Source organism: Panthera tigris, chromosome C1 (genome assembly GCF_018350195.1).
Source record: "Panthera tigris isolate Pti1 chromosome C1, P.tigris_Pti1_mat1.1, whole genome shotgun sequence".
Taxonomy (NCBI): domain Eukaryota; kingdom Metazoa; phylum Chordata; class Mammalia; order Carnivora; family Felidae; genus Panthera; species Panthera tigris.
This window is the reverse complement of record NC_056667.1, coordinates 87,733,861-87,757,899: the sequence shown is the minus strand read 5'-3', so window position 1 is coordinate 87,757,899 and position 24,039 is coordinate 87,733,861. Positions and strand designations below refer to the sequence as shown.

General features: G+C 32.8%; 1 protein-coding gene across 2 annotated transcripts; it reads right to left on the bottom strand.

The window, feature by feature from the left end:
- Positions 1 to 1,228: 1,228 nt before the first annotated feature.
- Positions 1,229 to 17,014, bottom strand: AMY2B (amylase alpha 2B). Of its 2 annotated transcripts, none has more exons than XM_015542658.2 (11): positions 16,723 to 17,014; positions 9,088 to 9,301; positions 8,614 to 8,760; positions 7,617 to 7,814; positions 6,973 to 7,203; positions 6,064 to 6,197; positions 5,148 to 5,270; positions 4,946 to 5,045; positions 3,293 to 3,411; positions 3,065 to 3,190; positions 1,229 to 1,464 (listed from the first exon to the last, which is right to left on the bottom strand). In XM_015542658.2, the coding sequence occupies exons 2-11, from the start codon at positions 9,253 to 9,255 to the stop codon at positions 1,275 to 1,277; spliced, it is 1,536 nt and encodes a 511-aa protein (XP_015398144.1). In that variant the 5' UTR covers positions 9,256 to 9,301; positions 16,723 to 17,014; the 3' UTR covers positions 1,229 to 1,274. The 2 variants fall into 2 exon arrangements, with proteins under 2 accessions (XP_015398144.1, XP_007093673.1); XM_007093611.3 differs by lacking the exon at positions 16,723 to 17,014 and adding an exon at positions 16,498 to 16,568.
- Positions 17,015 to 24,039: the final 7,025 nt, after the last annotated feature.

The following is a 24,039-nucleotide window of genomic DNA, read 5'->3' as shown; positions in this document are numbered from 1 at the left end:
AGATTTTAGAGGAAAAGCTTTCAGCTTTTCACGATTGAGCATGATGTTTGCTGTAGGCTTGTCATATATGGCTTTTATAATGCTGTGGTGCATTCCTTCTATACCTAATTATTGAGAGATTTTATCATAAAAAGATGTTGAATTTTGTCACATACTTTTTTGCTTCTATTGAAATTCAATGACATTTATGACCTAACAAATCAGGGTTAACCAGGAATTAATTTAATTTGGGAAGAACTGGGGAGGGAGTCATTGATTTGTTAGTTGGAAGACATGTAACCTGAGGGGAGTAATCTAAGCAGAAAGGGAAATATTACTAAATCAGAAGAGAAAGAATAATGAAAGAAACAAATTTCCCCACAAGATAAAAAAGGAAATGGTATTATTAACACAAGTGAGAAGAATGGCCTTTGGTAGAATGAAGTACACTTTCTTCATTATGACAGGCAGGAAAAAGAAAATAACAGGGGCAAGTACAGATAAATTTACAGGTAAAAAGAAGAGACAGATTCACAATTATGGTTTTATTTTATCACTCAAGCATAAGGAAAACAACTGAGAGTTATAAGACCCAGATGAGATCCTTACCAAATTACACATTTAAAGTCAAGGTGAAGGAAAATGAATAGCTAGAGGATCAGGAAAAACATCCAGAGCATATGGTGTAATGAAAGTCCTAAATAAATAAATAAACTCATACTGGGGGTTAGGAGATGAAAGAAAACACACACACAAAAACATCAAGTTAAAGACATTACAAAGAAAAAGAGAAAAAAATACAGAAAGAATATTCCTGGGAGCTCCATATAATTAAGAATGATACCTTGCATAATTTAAGTTTTTAACTTATTAACTGTAAAAGGGCTTTCATACTGTTAAAACCATTCAAGTGTTCTAATTCTGTATGGGAATCATCATTAAATCAACTATCCCTAACTAATTCTTAGAAATACTTGATGGAAGAAATACAGAAATACATACTGGGCAAATGGTGTTAATGGCAACAAACATATTTATCAAGATGCCTCTCTGAATTCTTAGAAATTCTTTTGACAAATAAGTCATCATAAGTCTTCTAAAATATAACATGATGTTGATTGTGGCTACCTTATAATTATATATGATTTGTATGCTTTTCTGAGTTTTTCAAGTTGGTTACTTATAGCTTTTACCAAAAATTAATGAATTATAAGAATACAAACGCGCACACACACACACATACACAAAGAAATACACTTGGTTTTTTCTCTGATTATGTGTATTTGCTTCAAATTTTATAATTTAGATTCAGCATGAATTGCAATAAATGGATCTTCAGCAGAGTTACTAACAGAAAAATGAGCATTGCCATCCCCAGAAACATAAATTTTAATTCCTGTACAATTGTCATCAATTTTATCTCCAGAAATAACATCACAATATGTGCCAGCAGGAAGACCAGTTTGCAAAGTTAAAGATAATGGCCTGAAAAATAAAATTTAAGATTTAACTTGAATTCAACAGAATGAAAAGCAAGAATTCAGACTATCTCTAAAAGGTTAACTTTGTGCTGTAGAACTCTAAGCAAAGTCTCAGTGAGAAGAAAATCCAAATACAAAAACCTCTCCAGTATATGTGAACAGTTTTCCAGGACTAAAAGTAATCTTACAGAAGATTTACTAATTCCCTAGTCAATAGTGAATATTACCACAAAATTAAAGTTGAGGAATATCAGTGAAGATTTGAGTGATTTATCACCCTTCGATAAAAGCAATTCTTGTGGTTAACACAAATCTTTTAAATTTGTTCTCATCTAAACTTAAGAAAATACTAATTACTTTCAAAAATTTAAATTTGATTATTTCTTCAAAACTATTTTTCACAAGAGGCTAAAATGAATTTGGGCTGGAGATAAAAATAATCTTGGATTTTGTGAAGTATATGGTTTTAAATATAAAGCTGTCTCATAAATTTATGGGGCACCTGAGTGGCTTAGCCTGTTAAGTGAATCTTGATTTTGGCTTAGGTCATAAAAGACTCTTGACTTTAGCTCAGGTCGTGATCTCACTGTTTGTAAGATTAAGCCACAAGTCCAGCTCCTCACTGACAGAGTGGAGCCTATTTGGCTGTCTTCTCTCTCTTTGTCCTTCATCCCATTCACATGTGCTCTCTCTCTCTCTCTCTCTCTCTCTCTCTCAAAAATAGATAAACATTAAAAAAAAAGAGGTCTCATAAATTTATTTTGCTTCTCCCATCCAGAAAAGATAGAAATGAAAGGACTAGCCATGGCTTCTTTTGGTAAGAAAGAGATATATTCAATTTATTTTTTTGTCAGCAAAATATAATTTAAGCTAGAATGAGCTAAGCATGAGTGAAAGTTGGCCTTGGACTGAGACATTTCAATTGCTTAAAAGATGTCTTCTAAGCTATAGTTCTATATATTAGGGAATCAATATACTAGAGGCAGAGGATATAAGTATGACCAATGAAAGCCAATAAGAAGTCTCAGAGTTAAAACTCAAAAATCTCCTGAGGCGGGTCACTGACGGACCATAAGATACATGCTCTTTATACATATGCTTTAAAAAACATATTATTTGTCAGAGAGAGACAAGGAAATGAAAGAAAGAAGACCAAAAATTAGATAAAAGAGTACTTGAAAAAAAGAGCTAAAAAAAGATACTGAAGCAATATTTTTCCATTATTTAAAAAAGGGGAGGAAAGAGGAAAGGGGCTATGACATGTTCTTTTAGTGATTTCACAACCTTTATATCAACTACTCTGTGTATTTTGTGTGGGGTATATGTGTGGAAACATACATGTGCAGAATATCTGCACATGATATGCAAGGGTGCACATAGAATAATTCCACTTAGAACAGAAAGTCCTAATAAGGAAGAGATCAGAAGAATAAGAGCCATCATTTTTCTTCTGGTTCTTTTCAGATTCCTGTGTTTTCTTAATCTGCTGACTAAAGAATTTTTTCAGATATAAAAAAAGTAAATGTGTAATAAGAGAAAGTAGTAAACCAAGAAACTAGTATAAATGTTATTTAAAATGTTACTTCTAATTGATATCTACTTACCAGTCATCATTGTTAAAAACAATAAATCCTCTGTTTCCTCTTCCAAAAGCTACTTGATTGCTACCATTATCCCACCAGTTTGTAAAAGGTTGGCCATCAACTACATTTCGGAACATAACCATGTTCCTAAAGATAAAATACCACATAAAATGCTGATGAATACATTTAACAGTTTAAAATAAAATTTTAAGAATGTTTATTATTAGAGGTCATCTCTAAATAAGATACCTTATTTGACGCCACCGATGTTCACAGACCCAATCATTGCCACAAGTGGTGTCTGGATTAATAGTAACTTCTTTAATTACTCCATTATTATTTGGTGGCCCAATCCAATCATTAACATCCTTAATTAAAGGAAAAAAAGCTTAGATTTTTTAACATTTCATGTATTTGTTTCTTTCTTCTTTATTACACAAAACCCAATCTGTCTTACTTGTGTCTACAGCATCTTCATTTAGTAATACTAACTCCTTCAGTATTTTTATAGCCCTTTACCAGGTCCTCACCATTTTCTTCCCAATTGCTAATTCTCTTAGTGCCATATGTTAAAGGTCAGATTTTTTTTTTTTTTTTTTTTTTTTTTTTTTTTTTTTTTTACCTCTTCACTTTCTTTCCAAGGAATTGTTATGGCTAAGCTCTGGGGAAAAAAGTGAATGACATTGAAATGACAAGAACTTTAGTGTCAGAGACAGCAGAATGAAAACACAGATTCTATTGCTATTAGATAAAAAATCTTAGATAACATTGGGGTGACTGGGTGTCTCAGTCAGTTGAGCACTATACTCTTGATTTTGGCTCAAGTCATTATCTCATGGTTTATAAGGTCAAGCCCATCTGGCTCTGTGCTGGACAGTGCAGAGCCAGCTTGGGATTCTGTCTCCCTCTTTCTCTGCCCCTCCCCTGCTCATACTCTCTTTCTCTCAAAATAAGTAAATAAACATTAAAAAAAAAAAAGAAAACTTAGTTAACATACATACCTTCTCTGTGCCTAATTAAATAATTATGTGAAAAATGCCTTGAATATGATAATTGCTGAATAAATATTCATTTCTTTCATTCTTCCTTTTGGATAAATGTGCTAGTCAATACATCACAATATTCTTTACTAAACTGATCAAATTTTTAATCTTGTGATTTTCAGATTGGTAATTTTAAAGATAGAGAAAAAAAATGGAAGAAATCAGTCTGGTTTGACGTGAAAAAGATTTTTAGTTTAGGTATGAAGTTGCTGTACAATGCTGCATCTGAAATCTTCAGTTTAAAAAAAAAATTCCAATAACTTTCCCAATACATTCATAATTATATTTCTCAGTTCGTTTTTCAAATTGCTAGTCAATACCCCATATATTACCCCAAATATTTTTCTCATCTTTACCTTTTCCAAAATAGTCTGTAAATTTCCCTTCCTTAATACATATATTTTCCTTCCACTTATAAGATATTTTCCCTATTTAACAAAAGTTCAACTGAACAACTTCTTTTCATTCCATACAACTTTTTAAAAAAAAGTATTTAACAAATATTTATATTGATCATACTATGGGCAGGTACTGTTTTAAGTTCTTTACCAGTGTTAACTTGTAATCCTCATATCAACTCTATGAAGTAGGTACGTATGAGAAGTACATATTTTACTTACTATATCCTTATTTTAAAGTGTTTCTTTGGGGAGGGGATGTTTGTCATACTTCTGATATAGCCTACAATACTCTTTGGCAACAGAGACCATAATATTAATTGAATTGCTAAAAGCATCCTGCATCAGGTTTACACTTAAATACTTGATAAATAGTAAATATAATAGTGTCATGTACAATTAAAACAAAACTGCCTTTCCTTTCTTGAGAAAAATATATATTGGACAGCACAAAAACTTACTTTTCCATTTTCAAAATGTCTTGGCCAACGGAAGCTTGACATTACTCGTGTAAATCCATACGGATGAGCAAGCATAAATCCAACTGCCATTTTGTACAGTCTGAAGGTTACAAAATGATATCATCATAGAAGAAAACAATACTTTTAATGTCATTAAAACAAATGTAAAAAAATGGGGGGGGGGGTGGGTTTTATTTCCTACCTGGAGTCCCAGAATGTTAGAATAGATGCTCCTCCAGCTCCATGTCCTCGCTGATTGTCATGATTGTCCACAAAGACAAGTGCTCTGTCAGAACGCATGAAACCCCATCCTTCTCCCCAGTTCCTATTAAAACACATATACACAAAAATACATGTATTCTTTTCCAATAGTTTTAGGGTAACCTAAATGTGTATTTCTTTTGGTATAGCATCCCCAAATGAAATTCTGTCTCTAATTAAATGATTATTCTATAGGAGTGTTTTTAAAATAAAAAAATAAATATATATAGAGATAGATAAATAGATATACTATATATATAGATATACTATACATTCAATGTATGTATATATGTATGGATTACTTGTATTATATTCATGTTACAGGTATGAGATTTTTGTTATAAAAAGTCCTTTTAGAGGTTTCAGTATAATTTAGATGAGACTTCAGAAGGATCAACATCCATATCACATCATACAGAATGGAAAACTGGGTTAAAATCAGGTTTTAATATTGTATTGTTATAATATAAACATTCTAATATTTGAAATTAATTAATTGATATAATATATGTAAAATCCATAATGTAGCCACATTTTAGGTACTTTATAAATGATACAATCATTTTAATAATAGCATGGCCTTCACATATTGTATACAAACACTAGTCAAATATAGTAGAGTTATATAAGACATAGATTAAAGTCTCTAGGTTATATTTGAGGTTTTGAGATATCCTCATGATTGACATTCTAAATAATAAAGATGATACATTGGAATTTGGGAAACTATAACCCTTATTATTCGTAATTGAATCCTTAAAAATTCTAAATAAGTTCCAAAGAAGATAACTCAGATTGGGATAATAAGACTAATACATCTGTGAAATAATTTAAAAGACAAATCGTATTTCATTTACTTTAAGTAAGCCATCTTCTCTCCATCCCACTTGCGCAGAACTGTGCCTAATTTTGCACCATACTTGAATTCTGTCACACAGCCATTTCCAAAGTACTCACTGCTTTTCATTGGCTCACCACCCAGATCAATTACCTAGTAGAAATACAAGAAAAATATTACTTTAATAAGAACTTTAAAGAATTTTAACCAAAAGGTTAACATTATGTAGAAAATGACTTGAAACTAGTTATGTTATTTGAAATACCCAAAATGGTTTTCTTTATATCAAGATTCTTGCTTTTTTGCTAAATTACATGCTACAATATTAAAAATAACATGATACAAGGTGATCTGTTGTCCTGTGAGAATGTTGACCTAATTTAGTATTGTACATAAATGATAACAATAGGTCATACTTATATAGCACTTGATATCTGGATGACAACATTTCTAAGTGGTTAATAAATATTAACTCATTTAACTGTTGGACAAAGACAAAGACATAACTATTATCACCATCCCTTTTCTTCACTTGAAAATAAAATGTTGCATACAGAGGTTAATCAACTTGCCTAAGTGAACACAGCTACTAGTGCTATAGCCAAGATTTAAACTCAGACTGGCTCAAGATAGCAACTATGTTATTATCTGTCTTTTCTAATGGTCTCTGGGGAGACCGTAAATGACACAGATGTTTGCAGCCTAAATGAATTCTCTGCACTTCCATAAAACCTCTTATGATAAAGAGTTAGATGTTAGATGCTGTTCCAATGAAAGAAAGTTAAAGAACACTCTTCTATACAAATGATACAGCCATTAAACTACAGAAATTGTATCTTTAATTAAATCTACCATTTATTTTCTAATTAATTAAATTATATTTTTTCATATACCTATGAAATACATATACATATATGTACTGATGTACCTCCTGGTAAATGAAGGGTTTACTTCCTTCGGGGAACCAGTTTGTACTTAGATTATGCAGTTTATCCAAAATTGCCTTCATGTCTCCAGGCCACATGTGCTTAGAAGCATCAATTCTGAACCCTGCTACACCAATGTCAATGAGGCGGTTCAGATATTCAGCAATCTTAGAACGCACATAATCTTTCTCCAGTGCAAGATCAAGAAGACCCACCAGACGACAATCTCTGACCTATTGAGGTAAAAATTTTGTGATTGATACACAAAACACCACCTTAACCTGACAATCCATTTGATTATTCATTCATTTATTCATTAACAGGTGTTTCTATAGTGTCTTTTTTGCATTGGGAACTGAACATACTGACATTATAGTATGGACATACCTTTGATGTATTAGAAAAAATGGAGTCTGTAGGAAATAAAGCAGATGAGTTTTTTTTTTTTATTGGGACAAATTTAATTGGGAAAAATATTTTAAATACTGATTTGGGTTTCTAATTTTTAAAGAGTCAGACTTGGAATCCTTATTTTCATAAGGAATCTAAACCAGTATTTAAAATGAAGATCAATAAGCTACATGTGGATAATTAAAGGCACGGATAGCTCTTTATTCCAATCACTGTGGTTTTTTTCTTTAATTACCTGATAAGGATCATTATAGTTCTCAATGTCTCCACTTCCAGTTCTACATTTACCATCATTAAAATCCCAATGAGAGAATGGGACTGCTGGAAAATCTCTATTTCCAGGGTTGAAGTAACTTCCACAAGTACTGCTTGTTCCTGCACCCACACCATTCCCACTCATATGATTAATTACAGCATCCACATAAATATGGACCTGAAAAACAAAGTTTCTATTTCAGTTTGTCTTTAGAGAGGTAGAAATCTATAGCATTATCGACTAAAGTTTACAGCATGTTAATCACACTCCAAAACTGGTATTTGTTATTTTTTAACTTATCTTCCTAGTAAACCAAAAGTTAAGTGTGAAGGGAAATCCATGTGAACTGAATACCTATCTGCATTTTACCCTCTTGGTAAAATATTTACATAAATGACAAACTGGTAACTAAAACTACCATAACTATGAAAAAATGCAAATAGCCTTTTGGGGGGACAGATCAGAATCATAAAAGACAGGAGAGAACATTGGTTTTTGAAATTTCCATGCATCATCCTAAGAAAGAAGCAGCTAGCCTCTATTATCTACTTAGCATCTAAAGAGACGAAGGTAAATCTCTCATAATATAACTATTTACCATCAAAAAACCTATGGGGAAGAAGACCCAGAAATTATAGGTGCATATACAAGCCACATAAAAATTATAACAAATATTGCAGCTGGAATTTCCAATTCCTAACTAGAAAGTATTCCCCAGAAATGTGTACAGTTATATTTGCTTTATAAATAATTTTGGCTTTAAACTTTGATTGAAATTTTCTTTAGTAGACAAATGGTACATATACAAAGATTTACAAAAGTTAAACATAGGTAACAAGTTCTAGTTATAGCTTAAGTGTAAAGTAAAATAAAATAAAATAAAAAACTATGGAAAATATTCTGCTCATAAGGAACAGGAGACAAGAGAGAGAATTTTCCTAAATAATGTTTTTAAAGGAAATTTTAATTCACTTACACCAACGTTGTTACATCTAGTCACCATGTCTTTGAATTCATTTTCATTTCCTGATCTTGTGCATAACTTGTAGCTAACTGGTTGGTATCTTTCCCACCAAGGTCTTAAAGGGCTATTAATCACAACATTTTCATTGGGTGGAGAGATCTACAAATAAACAATAAGTATCATATTATGGGTTACTTTATATCATCAGATACTCTATAACATAATCAATGATCTAAACTTATTTCTGAATCTTTGCATATACAGCTACATTTTTAACTACCACATTGGAAATGTCCTCCTGAAGAAGGTTTATATCAGAAACAAAACATAAAGTTGTCAATAATACTAAATTTTTTTCTTCCTCAGTAAACCGTTTTAGAGTACCTATTTGTACAGTAAAATCTTCCAGCTTCACAGACACAGATCATAATACCATTTACTATAAGCACAGCAAACTTTGCAATTTATACTAAGAATAATACCCACCTGAACCCCTCCAAATCCTCTGGGAGCTAAGTATCGCTCACATTCAAGAGCAATGTCAGCCCAGCGCCACTCAAACAGATGGACAATAGATGTCCGTCCAGGTTTGGTATTTGGGGCATACTGAGCCCAGCAGAACCCAATGACTGAAAGCAATAGAAAGAACTTCATTTTGCTTTGAAGTTGTCAGTGTTCTTTGCAGCAACTATTTATCTTCCTGTAAGAAAAATATTTTACTAGGTAAATATTAACATGAATAAATACATAGAGCATAAAGTGTTCATGATCTGAAAAGAATTATCAATAATAATAATATTAACAGGTGAAGAATATCTGTAAACAATATACCAGGCAAACAATCTAAATGACCTTTTAGAACTTAATGCTTTCTTTACTGAGGGAATATTAACCTTTTTCAACATCTGGAATTTTATATAGAGAGAATCCTCAATCATGGATTATTTAATTAGAATTAGATTTCTTTCTGAAGTCCTTCACAAATAGAAGGAAAATCACAATCAAAGCCAGTTGAATTTATAATCAAAACATTGCCTTAACTATCTATTTGCAAACATTATAATGTTTCAATTTCAAAAAGAAACAGGATATTTAATTCAGTTCTTTTCTTATACCACCAACCCTAATTTTTAGTTATTTAACTTTCTACATTAAGATTTAAGAAACTATTTGGAAGTTGAAATAAAGATAGAGACACTTTTCCCCACTCCATCAAATCATATGCTTAATGCAGTGGCTGTAGCAGCAGAGCGTTTTGTTTTTTTCCCCTTATAGCCAAATATTTCATACCTGATAGGACACTAAATTAATAAATTCACACCTCATTTTCTTCTTAACGTAAGTAAAAACCTATGAAAGAGAATAATAGTACAGGTGGAAAACACTTAATCCTTTAATCCAACAAGCATTAACTGAATATTGTTTTTTGTTTAAGCATGTGGATGATATTTGGGATACAGTAATAAATAAGATAGATAGGATTCTTGTTCTTGTTACATTCTAGTGTGGAAAGAAAATATAGGATTAAATGATGATGATGATACATTGAAGATATCAATAAGAACTAGTATGAATTAATAGTAATAAAATAGAAAGTGACTTTGCCATTAAGGTATTTTAAACTAAATATTCAGGAAAGATTTCTTTGTGGAAATGATTTTCAGCTAGTATTTGAAGGATTAGAAGCACCCAGTGATTTGAAGATCAGAGAAAGAGCAATCTAGAGGAAAGTACAACAGAAAAAACCCAAGGAAAGAAAAACTTCAAGCAATATTAAATAAATAAATAAATAAATAAATAAATAAATAAATAAATAAATAGAAGTCAGTGTAGCTAAACAATATGTAATAAAGGGAAGGGCAAACTGATATGAGGTCTGAGAATTAGGCCAGATCATGTAGGATCTTGTAGAATATAATGAAAGAGAGAGGCATTGTGTCTGTAAGAAAGGGAGCTAAGAAACTCTGGTGTACTTTAAAAGAAAATCACTCTTGTTACTCTGAAGAAATTGGATTATAGGAAAACAAGAGTAGGGGTAAGGAGATCTGTTAGACTTTTTTAGTGGTTTAGGAAAGAGGTGAGTGGCTTAGACTAAGGGCATTGACAGGATATATTTCATAGACAGAGAGGTAATAGGTTTATGGATAGATTAGAGCTGAAGAATGAGGGAAAGAGAGGGGCGCCTGGGTGGCTCAGCAGGTTAAACGGCCGACTTTGGCTCAGGTCATGATCTCTCAGTTCATGAGTCTGGCTCAGGTCATGGTCTCTCAGTTCATGAGTTTGAGCCCCACGCTGGGCTCTGTGCCAACAGCTCAGAGCCTGGAGCCTGCTTAGGATTCTGTGTCTCTCTCTGTCTCTGCCCCTCCCCTGCTTGGACTCTGTCTCTCCAAAATAAATAAGCATTAAAATTTTTTTTTTTTTTTTTTTTTAAAGAATGAGGGAAAGAGAAAAACTAAAGAACTAGGTATCTGGTAATGATACCATTCATTAAGATAAGGAAAAATAAGGAAGTACCAGCTTTGCGGAAGGGTTACATAGAGCACTATGGTCCATAATTATTTCTCTAGCAACCCTAATGCTCTCCTTTGGTCCTTCTTCCAACTCACCATGTAAACACTATGTGTCCTACTTTCTTAGTCAGTTCAAGTTACTATAACAAGATTATCACAGACTGGGTGATAATCAACAAATATTTATTTCTCATAGTTCTGGAGGCTAGGAAGCCTGAAATCAAAATGTCAGTAGGTTCAGTGTCTGGTGAGAGCCCCCTTCCAGGTTCATAGATGGCCATCTTCTCCCTGTATCTTTATATGATGGAGAACAGAGTATAGCTCTAGTCTCTCTTCTTACAAGGACACTAATGCCATCATGGGGCTCACTCTCATGACTTCATCTAAACCTAATTACTTCCCAAAGACCCCACAACCTTATACCACCCACGGGGAGCTAGGGTTTCAATATGTAAAGTTGGTGGGGGGGAGACACAAACGTTTAGTCCCTAATGCTTACCCATTGCAAAACTAAAATTTCCTCATATTTCACAAGTAATTTCATTGCTCCGTAATTTTCAAAGTGTTTTCCTTTCTATAATCACCTTCCATCATCCTTGTATACTTCATAAGCAACATCTTTTAAAGCCTATCCTGTTATTCCCAGGCATAGTTAATAACTGATCTATATGATAGCTTTTTAACATATATCACAATATTAAGCTGTATTTGATTTATATTGTAAATATATTATAAATAATTAAGTACTTATGTGTCCATCATTCTGGACAAAACTTCTTAAAGGGAGACTTCCTATCTAAATTCCTAGAAACTAGCAAAACAAATAGCTAGTAATGGCTTATGTAATCAACAAATTGTAACATAAGATTCTAAATTCTAGGCACTGTGCAAAGCATTGGCATAACTTCGGTTATGTCTTCAATGATTTTTAAAAATAAACAAACACTGTCAGAAATTATGTGATATAATTTAATCTTTGCAAAAAACTTTTTACACATAAAGGAACTATAGCCCAGATAAAAAGTAAACTGTCCAGGCTCAGACAGTATATAACAAGACAGAATTTGTTAATAGGTCCTACCACAAATCAACATTCTCTGTATTATACCAATATTCCTCATAGTATTCTAGAGGTGTGATATTCAACATGGTAGCTACAACATTTGGCTACTGATAACTTAAAATATTAGTCTGTACAGAAATGTGCTATAAGTGGAAAATATACTCCACATTTTGAAGAAATAGTGTGAAAAATTAATGTAAAAAATTAATAATTTTATGTCATTTATATGCTGAAATGATATTTTGTGATGCATTAGGTTAAATAAAATTTATTGTTAACCTTAATTTCCCCAATTTCTTTTGGCATCTTTTAATATTTGGCTATCAAAAATTTTTAAATTATATATGTAGTTTTCATTAAATTTCTAATGGGCAGTACCATTCTAGAGATAATATTAAATCAGAGAAAGGACACATCTGTACACAAACATAAGTAACAATAATAAAATAAAGAATATGATTACTACTTTAAGAAAGATACAAGTAAAGTGTTTCATGATTTCATTGATAGAAAAAATAATTTGTGCTGGACGAGAACAGAGGAAGATACAGTCAATTCAAAGAACAGGTTTGACTTTAACCTTTAAATAAAACAGAGAAGGTGAAATAGCTCTGACTAAAAAAAATAAATAAAAACAAAAACAAAAATGAAAACAAATTTAGGAAATGAGAAAGAAGAATATCAAGAAACCAATATAGTTTTGTAGAACACTAAGTAAGGTGCAGGGGAGCCATAGGAATTAAGGTAGGAGAGTCATATTGAGATATCTTAAAGTCAAGGAGGAGAAAGTAGAATTTCTTCCTAAAGCTATAAGAAGCTATATAGAAGGGTGTTGTTCATTTGTTTGTTTGTTTGTTTGTTTGTTTTGAAAAAGAACAGTAACATGATTAGAGCTTTTACAGTATATCAGATGGATTGGGAAGCAAAGAGAACTGAGATAGAAACAATTGAAGATAGCAGTAGGAGTGAAATTGAGTGTATAATAAATTGTTACAATCAGTGTCACCCAGTGAATGACACTTGCTTGTATCCAATTTGGGGTCTCTTCCTTCATAGGCTATGGAATTGGCTTATAAGTTGTTTTGCCCAGTGGGATGTCAGCAAATAAGACACAAACAGAAGTTTGACTAGCATTTACCCAATGGATCTTGATCTCTTGAAAAATCTAAGACCATTGTGTTGTTTGGATAACTAGGATAAATTACCACATGAAGAGATCTAATTGTTTCTACCCATTCCAACCATCTGAGTTGATCTACCAACTAACTGTAGTCGAATGGTTATTCCAGGACAAAAGCAGCAGAAGAACCACCTAGCCAACCCATAAAATTGTGAGGCATAATACATTATTATTGTTATTCGGCAATAATTCACTAATACAGAAAGGAAAGATAAAATAGATTTGGTGGAGACCAAGTCTACATGAAATGGTAAGTAACTGGATGTAGGAAAATAAAGAAAAGGAAGAGTCAAAGGGGACTCTGATTTAAAGGTTAATGAATCAAAGAATGACAATGCAATTACCATTCTTGAGCAATCTAGAAGCAGACTTGGTTAGGGAAACTGAAGAACTAATACTGGGATATACTGAGATTGAAGTATAAAAAAGTATTAGATATGAAGAAAGAAGCAGATAGATTTGGGAACTTTCAACAAAGCAATGATAGTTTCAGAAATGGCATACAAAATATTTAACAACTGGATTTGGTCACAGACACTGACCAATCAGAATAGATAACATCTATAAACAACTAGTATATATAAGTCAATGAACATGGATGAATTATCAGGCCTGGAGAGCTGGACCTTTGAGAGTAGACAAAGAGAGTTGACAAGACAGCTGTTGAGTCCAAATTTACAACTTTGTTCGGGTAAAGCCCAGCAGTGTATATGATAAGGGAGATTGGAGGGAGCATATAAAGAGGTGCCTTCATAATAGGGAAAGGACTTTTATTACCAGAGAAAGGCTTTCAAAAACAAATAGGAAGGAAAATTTGCAAGGAGGACAAGAGACCAACTGGATGTAGATGAGTATTAGAATAAGAATAGGAGAGAAGACTGATGAGACTGTGGATGATATAGGGCTGATGGTGATAAAGAGGCGGGAATTAGATAAGAGCAGCATGGTTTGAACTTTATACATGACTTAAGGTTCCAAATGTTAAAATGTAATGGTTAAGAACATGACCTTAGGAGTTAGACAAACTACAGTTTAAATTCTGACCCTGTCATTTATCATCTGTGTGACTGTGGAAAATAATCTCTTTAAGTTTATCTATGAACTAGAAAAAGCAATATGTACCTCATAAAGCTGTCATGATGATTAAGTGAATTAACACCAATAAAGCTGTTATCCTGGTGCATGAATACAATAAAAACTCAATATATTTGGCTGCTGTGATGTTATTATTGTTTTGTTATTTTTACTGCTGGTACTGTTCAAACTGCTCTAAACTCATGTTCTCTTTCTACTTCTAGTTATTATCACTTGGACATTCTCTCTTTCCATTCCACTCTTGCCAAATTCTAATAATACTTTCTATTTCTCAGAACTATTTGCACACTCCCCCCCCCCCACACACACAAACACACGAAAGAATAGATAGTGATAAGAAGGAACTGGCAATGTTTTCTACCTATTTTTTTCCACTCTTCTTTTTCTCTCTTTTAGTTTTAATCACTTTAGAACTTCTAGCAGACACACATTGATTTTGACATAACTTCTCATCACTGCCTCATTAGTTAATTCTGAACTGTTCTTTTAATAACAAGTGTTTTTCACACATATGTTAAGATGTTATTAAAATAAGGGATAACATATTAAAATTATACAGACATAATTCAAGAAATTTTACCAGCACCCCAGCATAGGTGGATATATACAATCATACAATAATCTTTATCAAGTGTCAGTCACTGTCCTATATTTTCTCATTTAATCTTAATTTTCCTCTCAATCTAAAGAGCTATAAACTCCATAAGCATTAAAACAACTAAAGCATATTTTTATATCTTGTGAAGTAAAATCTGCAAACAAATCCTTGACATCTTTGACATCAATAACAAATTAAAAAAATAAGAACTTGAGATAGTTATTATGGCTACTTCTCATTATAGATTTCCTAAAATTGTTCCCCTCAGAGAAGCTATTCACAGTTATTAATACTAATATCAATGCTCTGCTGCCCACATCTCATATTTCTTCTTTAAAAGAAGAAATTTCCTTTTCAAGTTTTAAGGGTTACTATAATAAATCATATGAGATGTCTTGGGAGTTCCTTAAAAATATGAGCTAGAACATTTGATAATATCCTACCAATAAAGCAATACTCCTTAAGAAGTATTTATATTTGAAGTGCCAATAAAACATATCCGATGTTAAAAAGAAAAAAAAAATCTATTAACTCAGACGCCTCCATAAGTTTTCTAGTTTCTGATGTTCTCAAGTATTTTTTTTCTCAATCAGTATTATATAAAAGATACTTGTTATTTTATTTAATGTCTACAATATAAATGACATCATAAGGGAAAGGCTCTAGAAAAAATTCAGGACTTCTCTTAACACATGAAATACCATAAATTTGGTCATTTAGCTTAAGTCTACCTAAATCATACCATGGCTTAAATAGCATAAAGGAGCTCTATTAAAATGTTAAGCAAAAAGTAATAGTCAAAAAACCAGTATCTATTTCTATAGCTTCCTTTCTACCTATATAAATGTCAGTTACCTATATAAGTATTAGTTATTTATAATGTTCTTTTCCCCTTTCCAAAACAACCTCTCATCTCAGGCATATACTAATATATTTTTTAACATGTAAATAAATTAACATTAACCTAAAATAAACAAGTTATCTACTCTTGTCATTTGTAGTTATTAGCCTAGATACTTCATATCTATATAAATATCTTTAGAGTAAGTTGTTTAAAGTATTATTAAAAATTTTAACAGAAATACCTTAAATGTCACATCTATGCTTGTTATTTTGTCACTTTTATTTATCTCCAAGTGTTTTCTTTTTCTATTTTTCTAGTTTTCAATATTCTAGAACTTTCATTAGTATTATCAATACAGTAGTTGTTCAAGTTAGTGGTTTCTCTTACTGAAAAAAAGTCTTAATTCCTCTAAATTTTACACTGAATCATGTACAATTTTCTCAAAACAGTATCCTGTCTCCTATGAGCTACCTACCTCCATAAAACAAAAAGAAAAACAAAAACAAAAAACTTAAAGGAAAAACAGGAAAATGAACCCTGAGCTCAGGATAATAAATCACCTGTGAAGTTAGAGAAAAGAAGGCAAATATAATCAAGTTTACCTACCAGATTCTTTAAATGAGAGAAACGTTTTCAGCCAAGACTCAGACACACTTCAAACAGAAACAGTACATTTTGTGCTGCTGGAAACTGAAACTTGAGTTGTCAACAAACCTAAAATAGCTTGTAAAACTTTGACCTGTATCAAATCATATGACAGAAACCACTTATTTCAAGACAAAAAACGGGGGGTAGGGACTACAATACTCACAAAACATTAAGATAACTTACCACATCAACTTCTTTACATCAGCAAACTCTCAAGTAGACAGGTCAGTCTTTTCAATCATACAATAACAAAAATCATATAGTTCTTGTTTTGCTTTCTCTTCAATGAGGAAAAAAATGCTGAATTTAAAGCTTTATAGATTTTCTATAATCCTCTTCTTCTCCATAGGTGCTCTTACAATGCTGTTCCAACTCTCCAAACCAAATCTGTGAAAAAAAGTGTAATGTGAGCTCCACAATGATACTTGATTAGCTACTATCACTCCCAATTCCGAAAACCAACTGTCTTCCCTCAGCTCAATTGCTTCCCTGACACGTCTAATTACACTGTACCTTTTCAGTTGTTTGCTTTCTCTTTTGGTCTTCCTTTCTCTTTTTCAGTATTATCTCCCAATCTCAATTAGTCTTTTTATTTCCTAAATCATTTATATCAATCTATGAATTTTTTTTTATAAAATAACCTTTAAAGACACAGATTAAAATGATTGTGTTACATTATACAAAAAAGTGTGAGTAGGATGTAAACAAAGTCTCTAAACCAAAATCTAATTTTGCATCTGAGCTTTGCGACCTACTATGTGAACCTTAAGGAAAAGAGAAGCCTATAGATTGCATTTAGATCTTAGTTGGAAAATGGGGATAATAGTATTGTTGATAAATATGATAAAAATACAAAAATAAGTAAAACCAACTAACAATATGCATTGAATGTTACTATTACCACTTTGATTCCTTACACAAACATAAATGCAAGCTAGAACTATGATTATACCCAGTTTTAAAAAAGGAAACTGAAGCACTAATATTAAGTAAGACAACTATTCCATGGTCAAATTTCCGTAAACACTGCAACTGAAATTCAAAACCAAGCAGTTTAACTCCATAGTGAGCTCTTAGCCATTACTCAGTCTTATCAGTCCCCATCACTGAGTCAAGTGATAAAAGTCAAGTAAAATACTTTATGTGAAGATATTTTAGAATCTGGAAATTTCTGTTTAGCTAACATTAATAAGGTTATAAAATTGCAAAAGTAGTAAGGGTTATTAGTCTCATATTTCCTGTTTTTCAAATTTTCACACTAAACAAAATTAATCTTTCTCTGTTACAGTTTTTATACCTGATTTCATACCCACAGAAGGTATTACTATTCATAAATATTCAGTGCTCCTTCCTGCAGGTTACATATACCTTGTCCTGTTGAATTTGGGAATTTTCATGTCATTTGCTTTGGCAATAAAATACAAGCAGAAGTAATATGTTTTGTTCTGGGGCCTCTGTATTAAAATAAAGTTTCAGTGGCAGATTGTAAAGTGACTCATATGAAGAGTCCCCTTGTTGATCTAAGATAAACACAAGAAATAAATTTGGCTACTGTAAGCTACTGAGTATTCAGCTTTTTGTTACTGCAGCATAACCTAGTCTATCCTGATTGATACAACCATTAAGTTCCTATAAGCTCTTTGATTCCTAAGACATTCTATATGCCGTTTCATTTTTCTTGGGATGTAGGAAGAAAAAATAAATAAGATCAGAGAATATTTATATTGAAAGAGACTACTGGAATAGTCCAATGGTTTCTAGATTTTGAGCTCTAAATAATCAATAGAATTTTAAAAGAAATTGTATAAAAAATATATTTTCAGACAAAAGTCATGAAATTCAGTTTTACAAAAATATCTACCATTAATATATTGTTCTTATCTTTCTCTTCTTAAATTTGAAACCACTTATCTAAATCTAATATTATTTTATTGATATAAAAAACAAGACCTAGGATTAAGACAAGTAGCATTTATATTAAACCAATAACAATTTTAAAAAATTGACATGTGATGTCAGCATCATGGTGGTATGAGTCGTTCCTCTTTCATCTCCTCTTTGATTACAATTAGTCACCTATACATGAATAAAAGTGCCTCTGTACATTACATCAGGACACCTGTGAAATTTCTATCTACTTGTGCACCCGAGAGAAAGTGGATAGATCTCAGAGTGAACTGTGGATTCAGCAGAATTGGTGAACCTGCTCCACCCACATTGCCCTGAGTAGATAAGGGGAAGCTGGAGGGTATACTACTGGACAGATACACATGGAAGCATCAGCCTGATAGGAGAGCCTGGCACACCATCAGACTGGTACAGAGGTGAGTTTGGAGGCAGAGGTAAGAGAGGAACCCACTGAGGCAGGCTCCCTCTCCAGGACATCAGTGCAACACTCTGGGCTTTTGGCAACAGAAGGAGTTACCTCTCTGGCAGAGGATGTGAAAAGCACAAGAAGTGACAGACTGCCCAGCTGCACGTGGGCTGCAGCTGGAGAGCTTGTTTCTCTCCTGCAGCACCAGAGTTCTAAGGAATGACCTCCCTGACTTGGAGGAGGGAAGGGAAATGGAAGGAGGCAGACAAGGAATATCAAATGGCGTTTAAGGAACTCATTTCCTTCTGTATGCTTCAGGGTTTCAGCTGTAGATCCACTCATGGACCTTTTGAAGTTCCCTACACTAAGATTCACCTAATGGGCTGTAGGCACGCCCAAAGTCCCAGGTGCTAAACCCACATCTCTCCCAAATCTGCTGCCAGCTCTTTTTGCACACTTCATCCTAACAGCCATCTCCCACAGGAGAAACCAAAAACTTGAGGTATAGTGCCATCTTCTGGACTACAAAAGAAAATTTTCTAACTGCTAACCTGTTGAACTGTAACAAGCCAAATTACACAAATCCTTAAGTAGGAAAAGTGTTTGCTGCTTCAAATGTAAAATCAGAGGCATATATTGTTAAGCACAATGAAAAATCAAGATAATATTATATAATGGAAATAAGATAATTCTCCATATACTGAACTCAAAGGCACAAAATATTGAGACACAACTGTTAAAGAATTCAAAATAAATTTTATGAAGAAATTCAGTGAGCTACAAGAAAACTGAGAAAGGCAATTCAATGAACCTGGGGATAAAATTAATGAACAGAAGGAGTTCCCTACCAAAGAGACTGAAATTTTAAAAAAAGAACCAAACAAGCACCTGGGTGGCTCAGTCAGTAGACTCTTGCTTTCTGCTCAGGTCATTATCCCAGGGTCACAGAATCGAGTCCCGCATCAGGCTCCATGCAGAACACACAGCCTGCTTAAGATTCTCTTTCTCTCTCCCTCTGCCCCTCTCCCTAGCTTGTGCGCGCTCTCTCTCTCTCTAAAATAAATAAAGTGAAAAAAGTAAAAATAAACAAATTCTAGAGCTGAAGAAGTAAAACAATGAAATGAAGAATGCATTAAAAAACTTAACAGAAGACCATGGTGGAGGGGAAGGAAAAAAACAGAGAGGGAGGGAGCCAAACCATAAGAGACTCTTGAAAACTGAGAATAAACTGAGGGTTGATGAGGGTGGGAGGGAGGGGAAGGTGGGTGATGGGCATTGAGGAGGGCACCTGTTGGGATAAGCATTGGGTGTTGTATGGAAACTAATTTGACAATAAATTTCATATTAAAAAAAAAGCACAGATAACAGGGCAGATAGAATGGAAGAAAGGCTAAGTGACTTGAAGGACAGGAATTTAGAAATGAATCAGTGAGAAGGGAGAGAAAATTAAGATTTTATATTAAAAGCAAAGAGGGGTGCCTGGGTGGCTTAGTCGGTTAAGCATCCGACTTCAGCTCAGATCATGATCTCATGGTTTACAAGCTGGAGCCCCATGTCAGATTCTGTGGTGACAGATAAGAGCCTGGAGCCTGCTTTGGATTCTGTGTCTCCCTCTCTCTGCCATCCCTTCCTTGCACTGTGTCTCTTGCTCTCTCAAAATAAATAAACATTTAAACAGTGAAAAAATCCTATGAGTACTATAAGATTCTATCAGAAAAGCAAATAGAATAATTAATTTACCAGAAAAAGAGAAAGGGAAGGGGGCAAAGAGTTATTTAAAAATACAATAGGGGCACCTGGGTGGCTCAGCTGGTTAAGCTTCTGACTTCAGTTCAGGTAATGATCTCATGGTTCACGAATTCAAGCCCTGCATTGGGCTCTGCGCTGAAAGTGTGGAGCCTGCTTGGGGTTCATTCTCTCTACCTCACTCTCTGCAAACTACCCCCCCCCCCGACTCATGCTTTATCTCTCTCTCTCTCAAAAATAAATAAATATATACATTTATCATATATAGATAGATATAGATATATAGATATAGATATAGATATAGATATAGATATAGATATAGAAATAGCTGAGAACTGCCCAAACCTGAGGAAGAAACCGAATGTACAAGTCCACAAAGCTAGAATACCCTATTATTTCAATGGAAAAAGACCATGTCCAAGACACTTTATTAAAAGCTGTTAAAAATCAGTTATAAAGAATCTTAAAGGCAGCCAGGGATATCAAAGAAAGCAGTCTACAAAAATACTCCCATTAAACTATCTGTGGACTTTTAACCTGAAACTCTATAGGGCAGGTGAGAATGTAATGAAATATTCAAAACGTTAAAAGATAAAAACTGACATCATTTGTTTAATGAAAAAACAATCTAATTTAAAAATGGGCATAACTAAATAGATATTTTCCCAAAGAAGACATCCAAAATGTCAACAGGCACATAAAAAAATGGTCAAAATCATGAACCAACATGGAAATGTAAATCAAAACCACAATGAGATGTTACCTCACAATTGTTAGAATAGTTATCATCAAGAAGGCAAAAGATAGTAAGTGTTGGCAAAAATGTGCAGAAAAGGGTACCCTTGATTCAACTACTGTGGAAAACAATATGGAGCTTTCTCAAAGTTAAAAATAGATCTACAATATGACCCATCAATTCCATTTCTGGGTATATGCCCAAAGGAAATAAAACCAGGATTTCCAAGATACATATCTGTACTCCTATGTTTACTGTAAGCATTATTCACAATAGCCAAAATATGGAAATGAGCTAAGAGTCCCTCAATGAATGAATGGAGAAGGTGATGTATAAATGTTATGGAGTATTAGTCAGCCAAAATGTCTTTGTTTTATCTTTATTCCTCAAAACTACTTTCTCCGGGTAAAATTATAGAAGCTATTTTCTTTCACTACTTTGAGTATATTCTACAGACATCTGGCTTCCTTTGATGCTATAGAGAAGTCAGATGTCAGTCTAATTGATATTCCATGGAGGAAATCCTTTTTTTCTCCTTCTTAAAAATTTTTCTGCTTTAAAAATATTGTCTCTGTGTTATGTCTAAATATGGGTTTTAAAAAATTTTTCGTGTATTCTTGGAAGTGTGTGTGTGTGTGTGTGTGTGTGTGTGTGTATCTTACCAGATCTAGGAAATTCTAAAGGCATACTTTATATAGCCATGCTCTCCACAATCCATTTATTTATTTTGCTTCTTTTGGACTACAAGTGGATATATGATAGTTTTCATTCTATCCATTCTGTCTCTTAGTCTTCTATATTGTTCATATCTTATTATTAGCAGCCCCCCAAAATGAAATACTTAGGTAAAAATCTAACAAGATATATGCAATATCTATATGAAGAAAATTACAAAACTCTGATGAACAAAATCAAGGAAGAACTACATAAATGAAGAGATATTCCATATCCATAGGTAAAAAGACTCAGTATTGTCAAGATACTAGTTCTTCCCAATTTGATTTATAGATTCAATACAATCCCACTAAAAATACTAACAAGTTATTTTGTGGATATCTACAGATTCTAACATTTATATGGAGATTAAAGAGACAGAAAAACACAATATTTAAGAACAACAGTCAGAAGATTGACATTACCTGACTTTAAGACACTATGAATCTATAGTATTCAGGAGAACGGTATTGGCAAAAAATAAAATAAAATAAAATAAAAAAATAAAAATGAAAAAAAAGACAAATCAATGGAACAGAATAAAGATCCTAAAAATAGAGCCACAGCTATAGTCAACTGATCTTTAACAAAATAGTAACGGCAATACAATGGACAAAAGACCATCTTTTCAACAATAAAGGGGGCAGGGGCGGGTTTCTGGACACAGACTTTACATACTTCTACAAAAATTAACTCAAAATTAACTATAGACATACATTTAAAATGCATACTATAAAACTTCCAAAAGATAATATAGGAGAAAATCTAGATAGTCTTGGATTTGATGATCACTTTTTAGATACAACACCAAAGGCACAATGGATGGATGAAATAATTGATAAGCTTGATTTCATTAAAATTTAAAACTTCTATGTCAAGAGGATCAGAAGAAAAGCCACAGACTGGGAGAAAATATATACATGAGACATATCTGATGAGGATTATCACACAAAATATACAAAGAACTTTCAAAAATCAACAAAAAAATGAACAATGCAATTAAAGAATGAGCAAAATATCTAAACAAACACCAAAGAAGATATACAGATGGCAAGCAAGCATATGAAAAGATGCTCAATATCATATGTCATTAGGGAATTGCATATTAAAACAATAAGATATCATTACACACTGATTAGAGTGACAAAAATCCAGAACACCTACAACAACAACTGTGAAGAAGGATGTGCAGCAACAGGAATTCTCATTCATTGCTGGAGCAAATGCAAAATGGTACAAACACCTTGGGAGGCAATTTGGCAGTTTCTTACAAAACTAAACACACTCTCACCATATAATCCAGCAATCATGCTCCTTGGTATTTACCCAAATGAGTGGAAAACTTATATCCACAAAAAAGCATACATACAGATGCTTATAGCAGCTTTATTTATAATTGCCAAAACTTCAAAGCAACAACATGTCCTTCAGTAGGTGAGTGGATAAATAAACCATGTTACATCCAGACAAGGCAAATTTATTCTGTGCTAAAAAGAAATGAGCTATCAAGCCATGAAAAGATATGGAGGAGCCTGTATGCATATTACAAAGTGAAAAAAAAAAAAAACAATATGAAAAAGCTACATTTGACAAATATAACTTGACATTCTGGAAAAGGCAACAGTTTGGAAACAGTAAAAAGATTAGTAGTTGTCAGAAGTTAGGGGGAAGGAGGAATAAATAGGTGGAACTCAGAGAATTTTCAGAGCAGTGGATTTATCCTGTATAATGGCGGATATATATTATGCATTTGTAAAACCACATAAAATGTACAATGCCAAGAATAACCCTTAATGTAAACTTTGAGTGATAATAATGTGTCAATGTAGGTACATTAATTACAATTAATGTACCATTCTAATGCAGGATGTTGATAGTAGGGGAAGTTTTACATGTGTGAGGGCAGGGATTATATGTGAACTCTGTAGTTTCTCTCAATTTTGCTTTGAAGCTAAAACTGCTTTTAAAAAAATAAAGACTATTAAAACTT

What these genes read in the sequence shown, in the direction of transcription:
- AMY2B (XM_015542658.2), bottom strand. Translation starts at nt 9,255, where the DNA reads ATGAAGTTCTTTCTATTGCTTTCAGTCATTGGGTTCTGCTGGGCTCAG. An exon ending in GAGAAGATGGCTTACTTAAA is followed by an intron (nt 5,271 to 6,063) that starts GTAAATGAAATA and finishes GTGTTTTAATAG; the next exon opens with GAACTGGGGAGAAGGATGGG. An exon ending in CTAACATTCTGGGACTCCAG is followed by an intron (nt 5,046 to 5,147) that starts GTAGGAAATAAA and finishes TGTAACCTTCAG; the next exon opens with ACTGTACAAAATGGCAGTTG.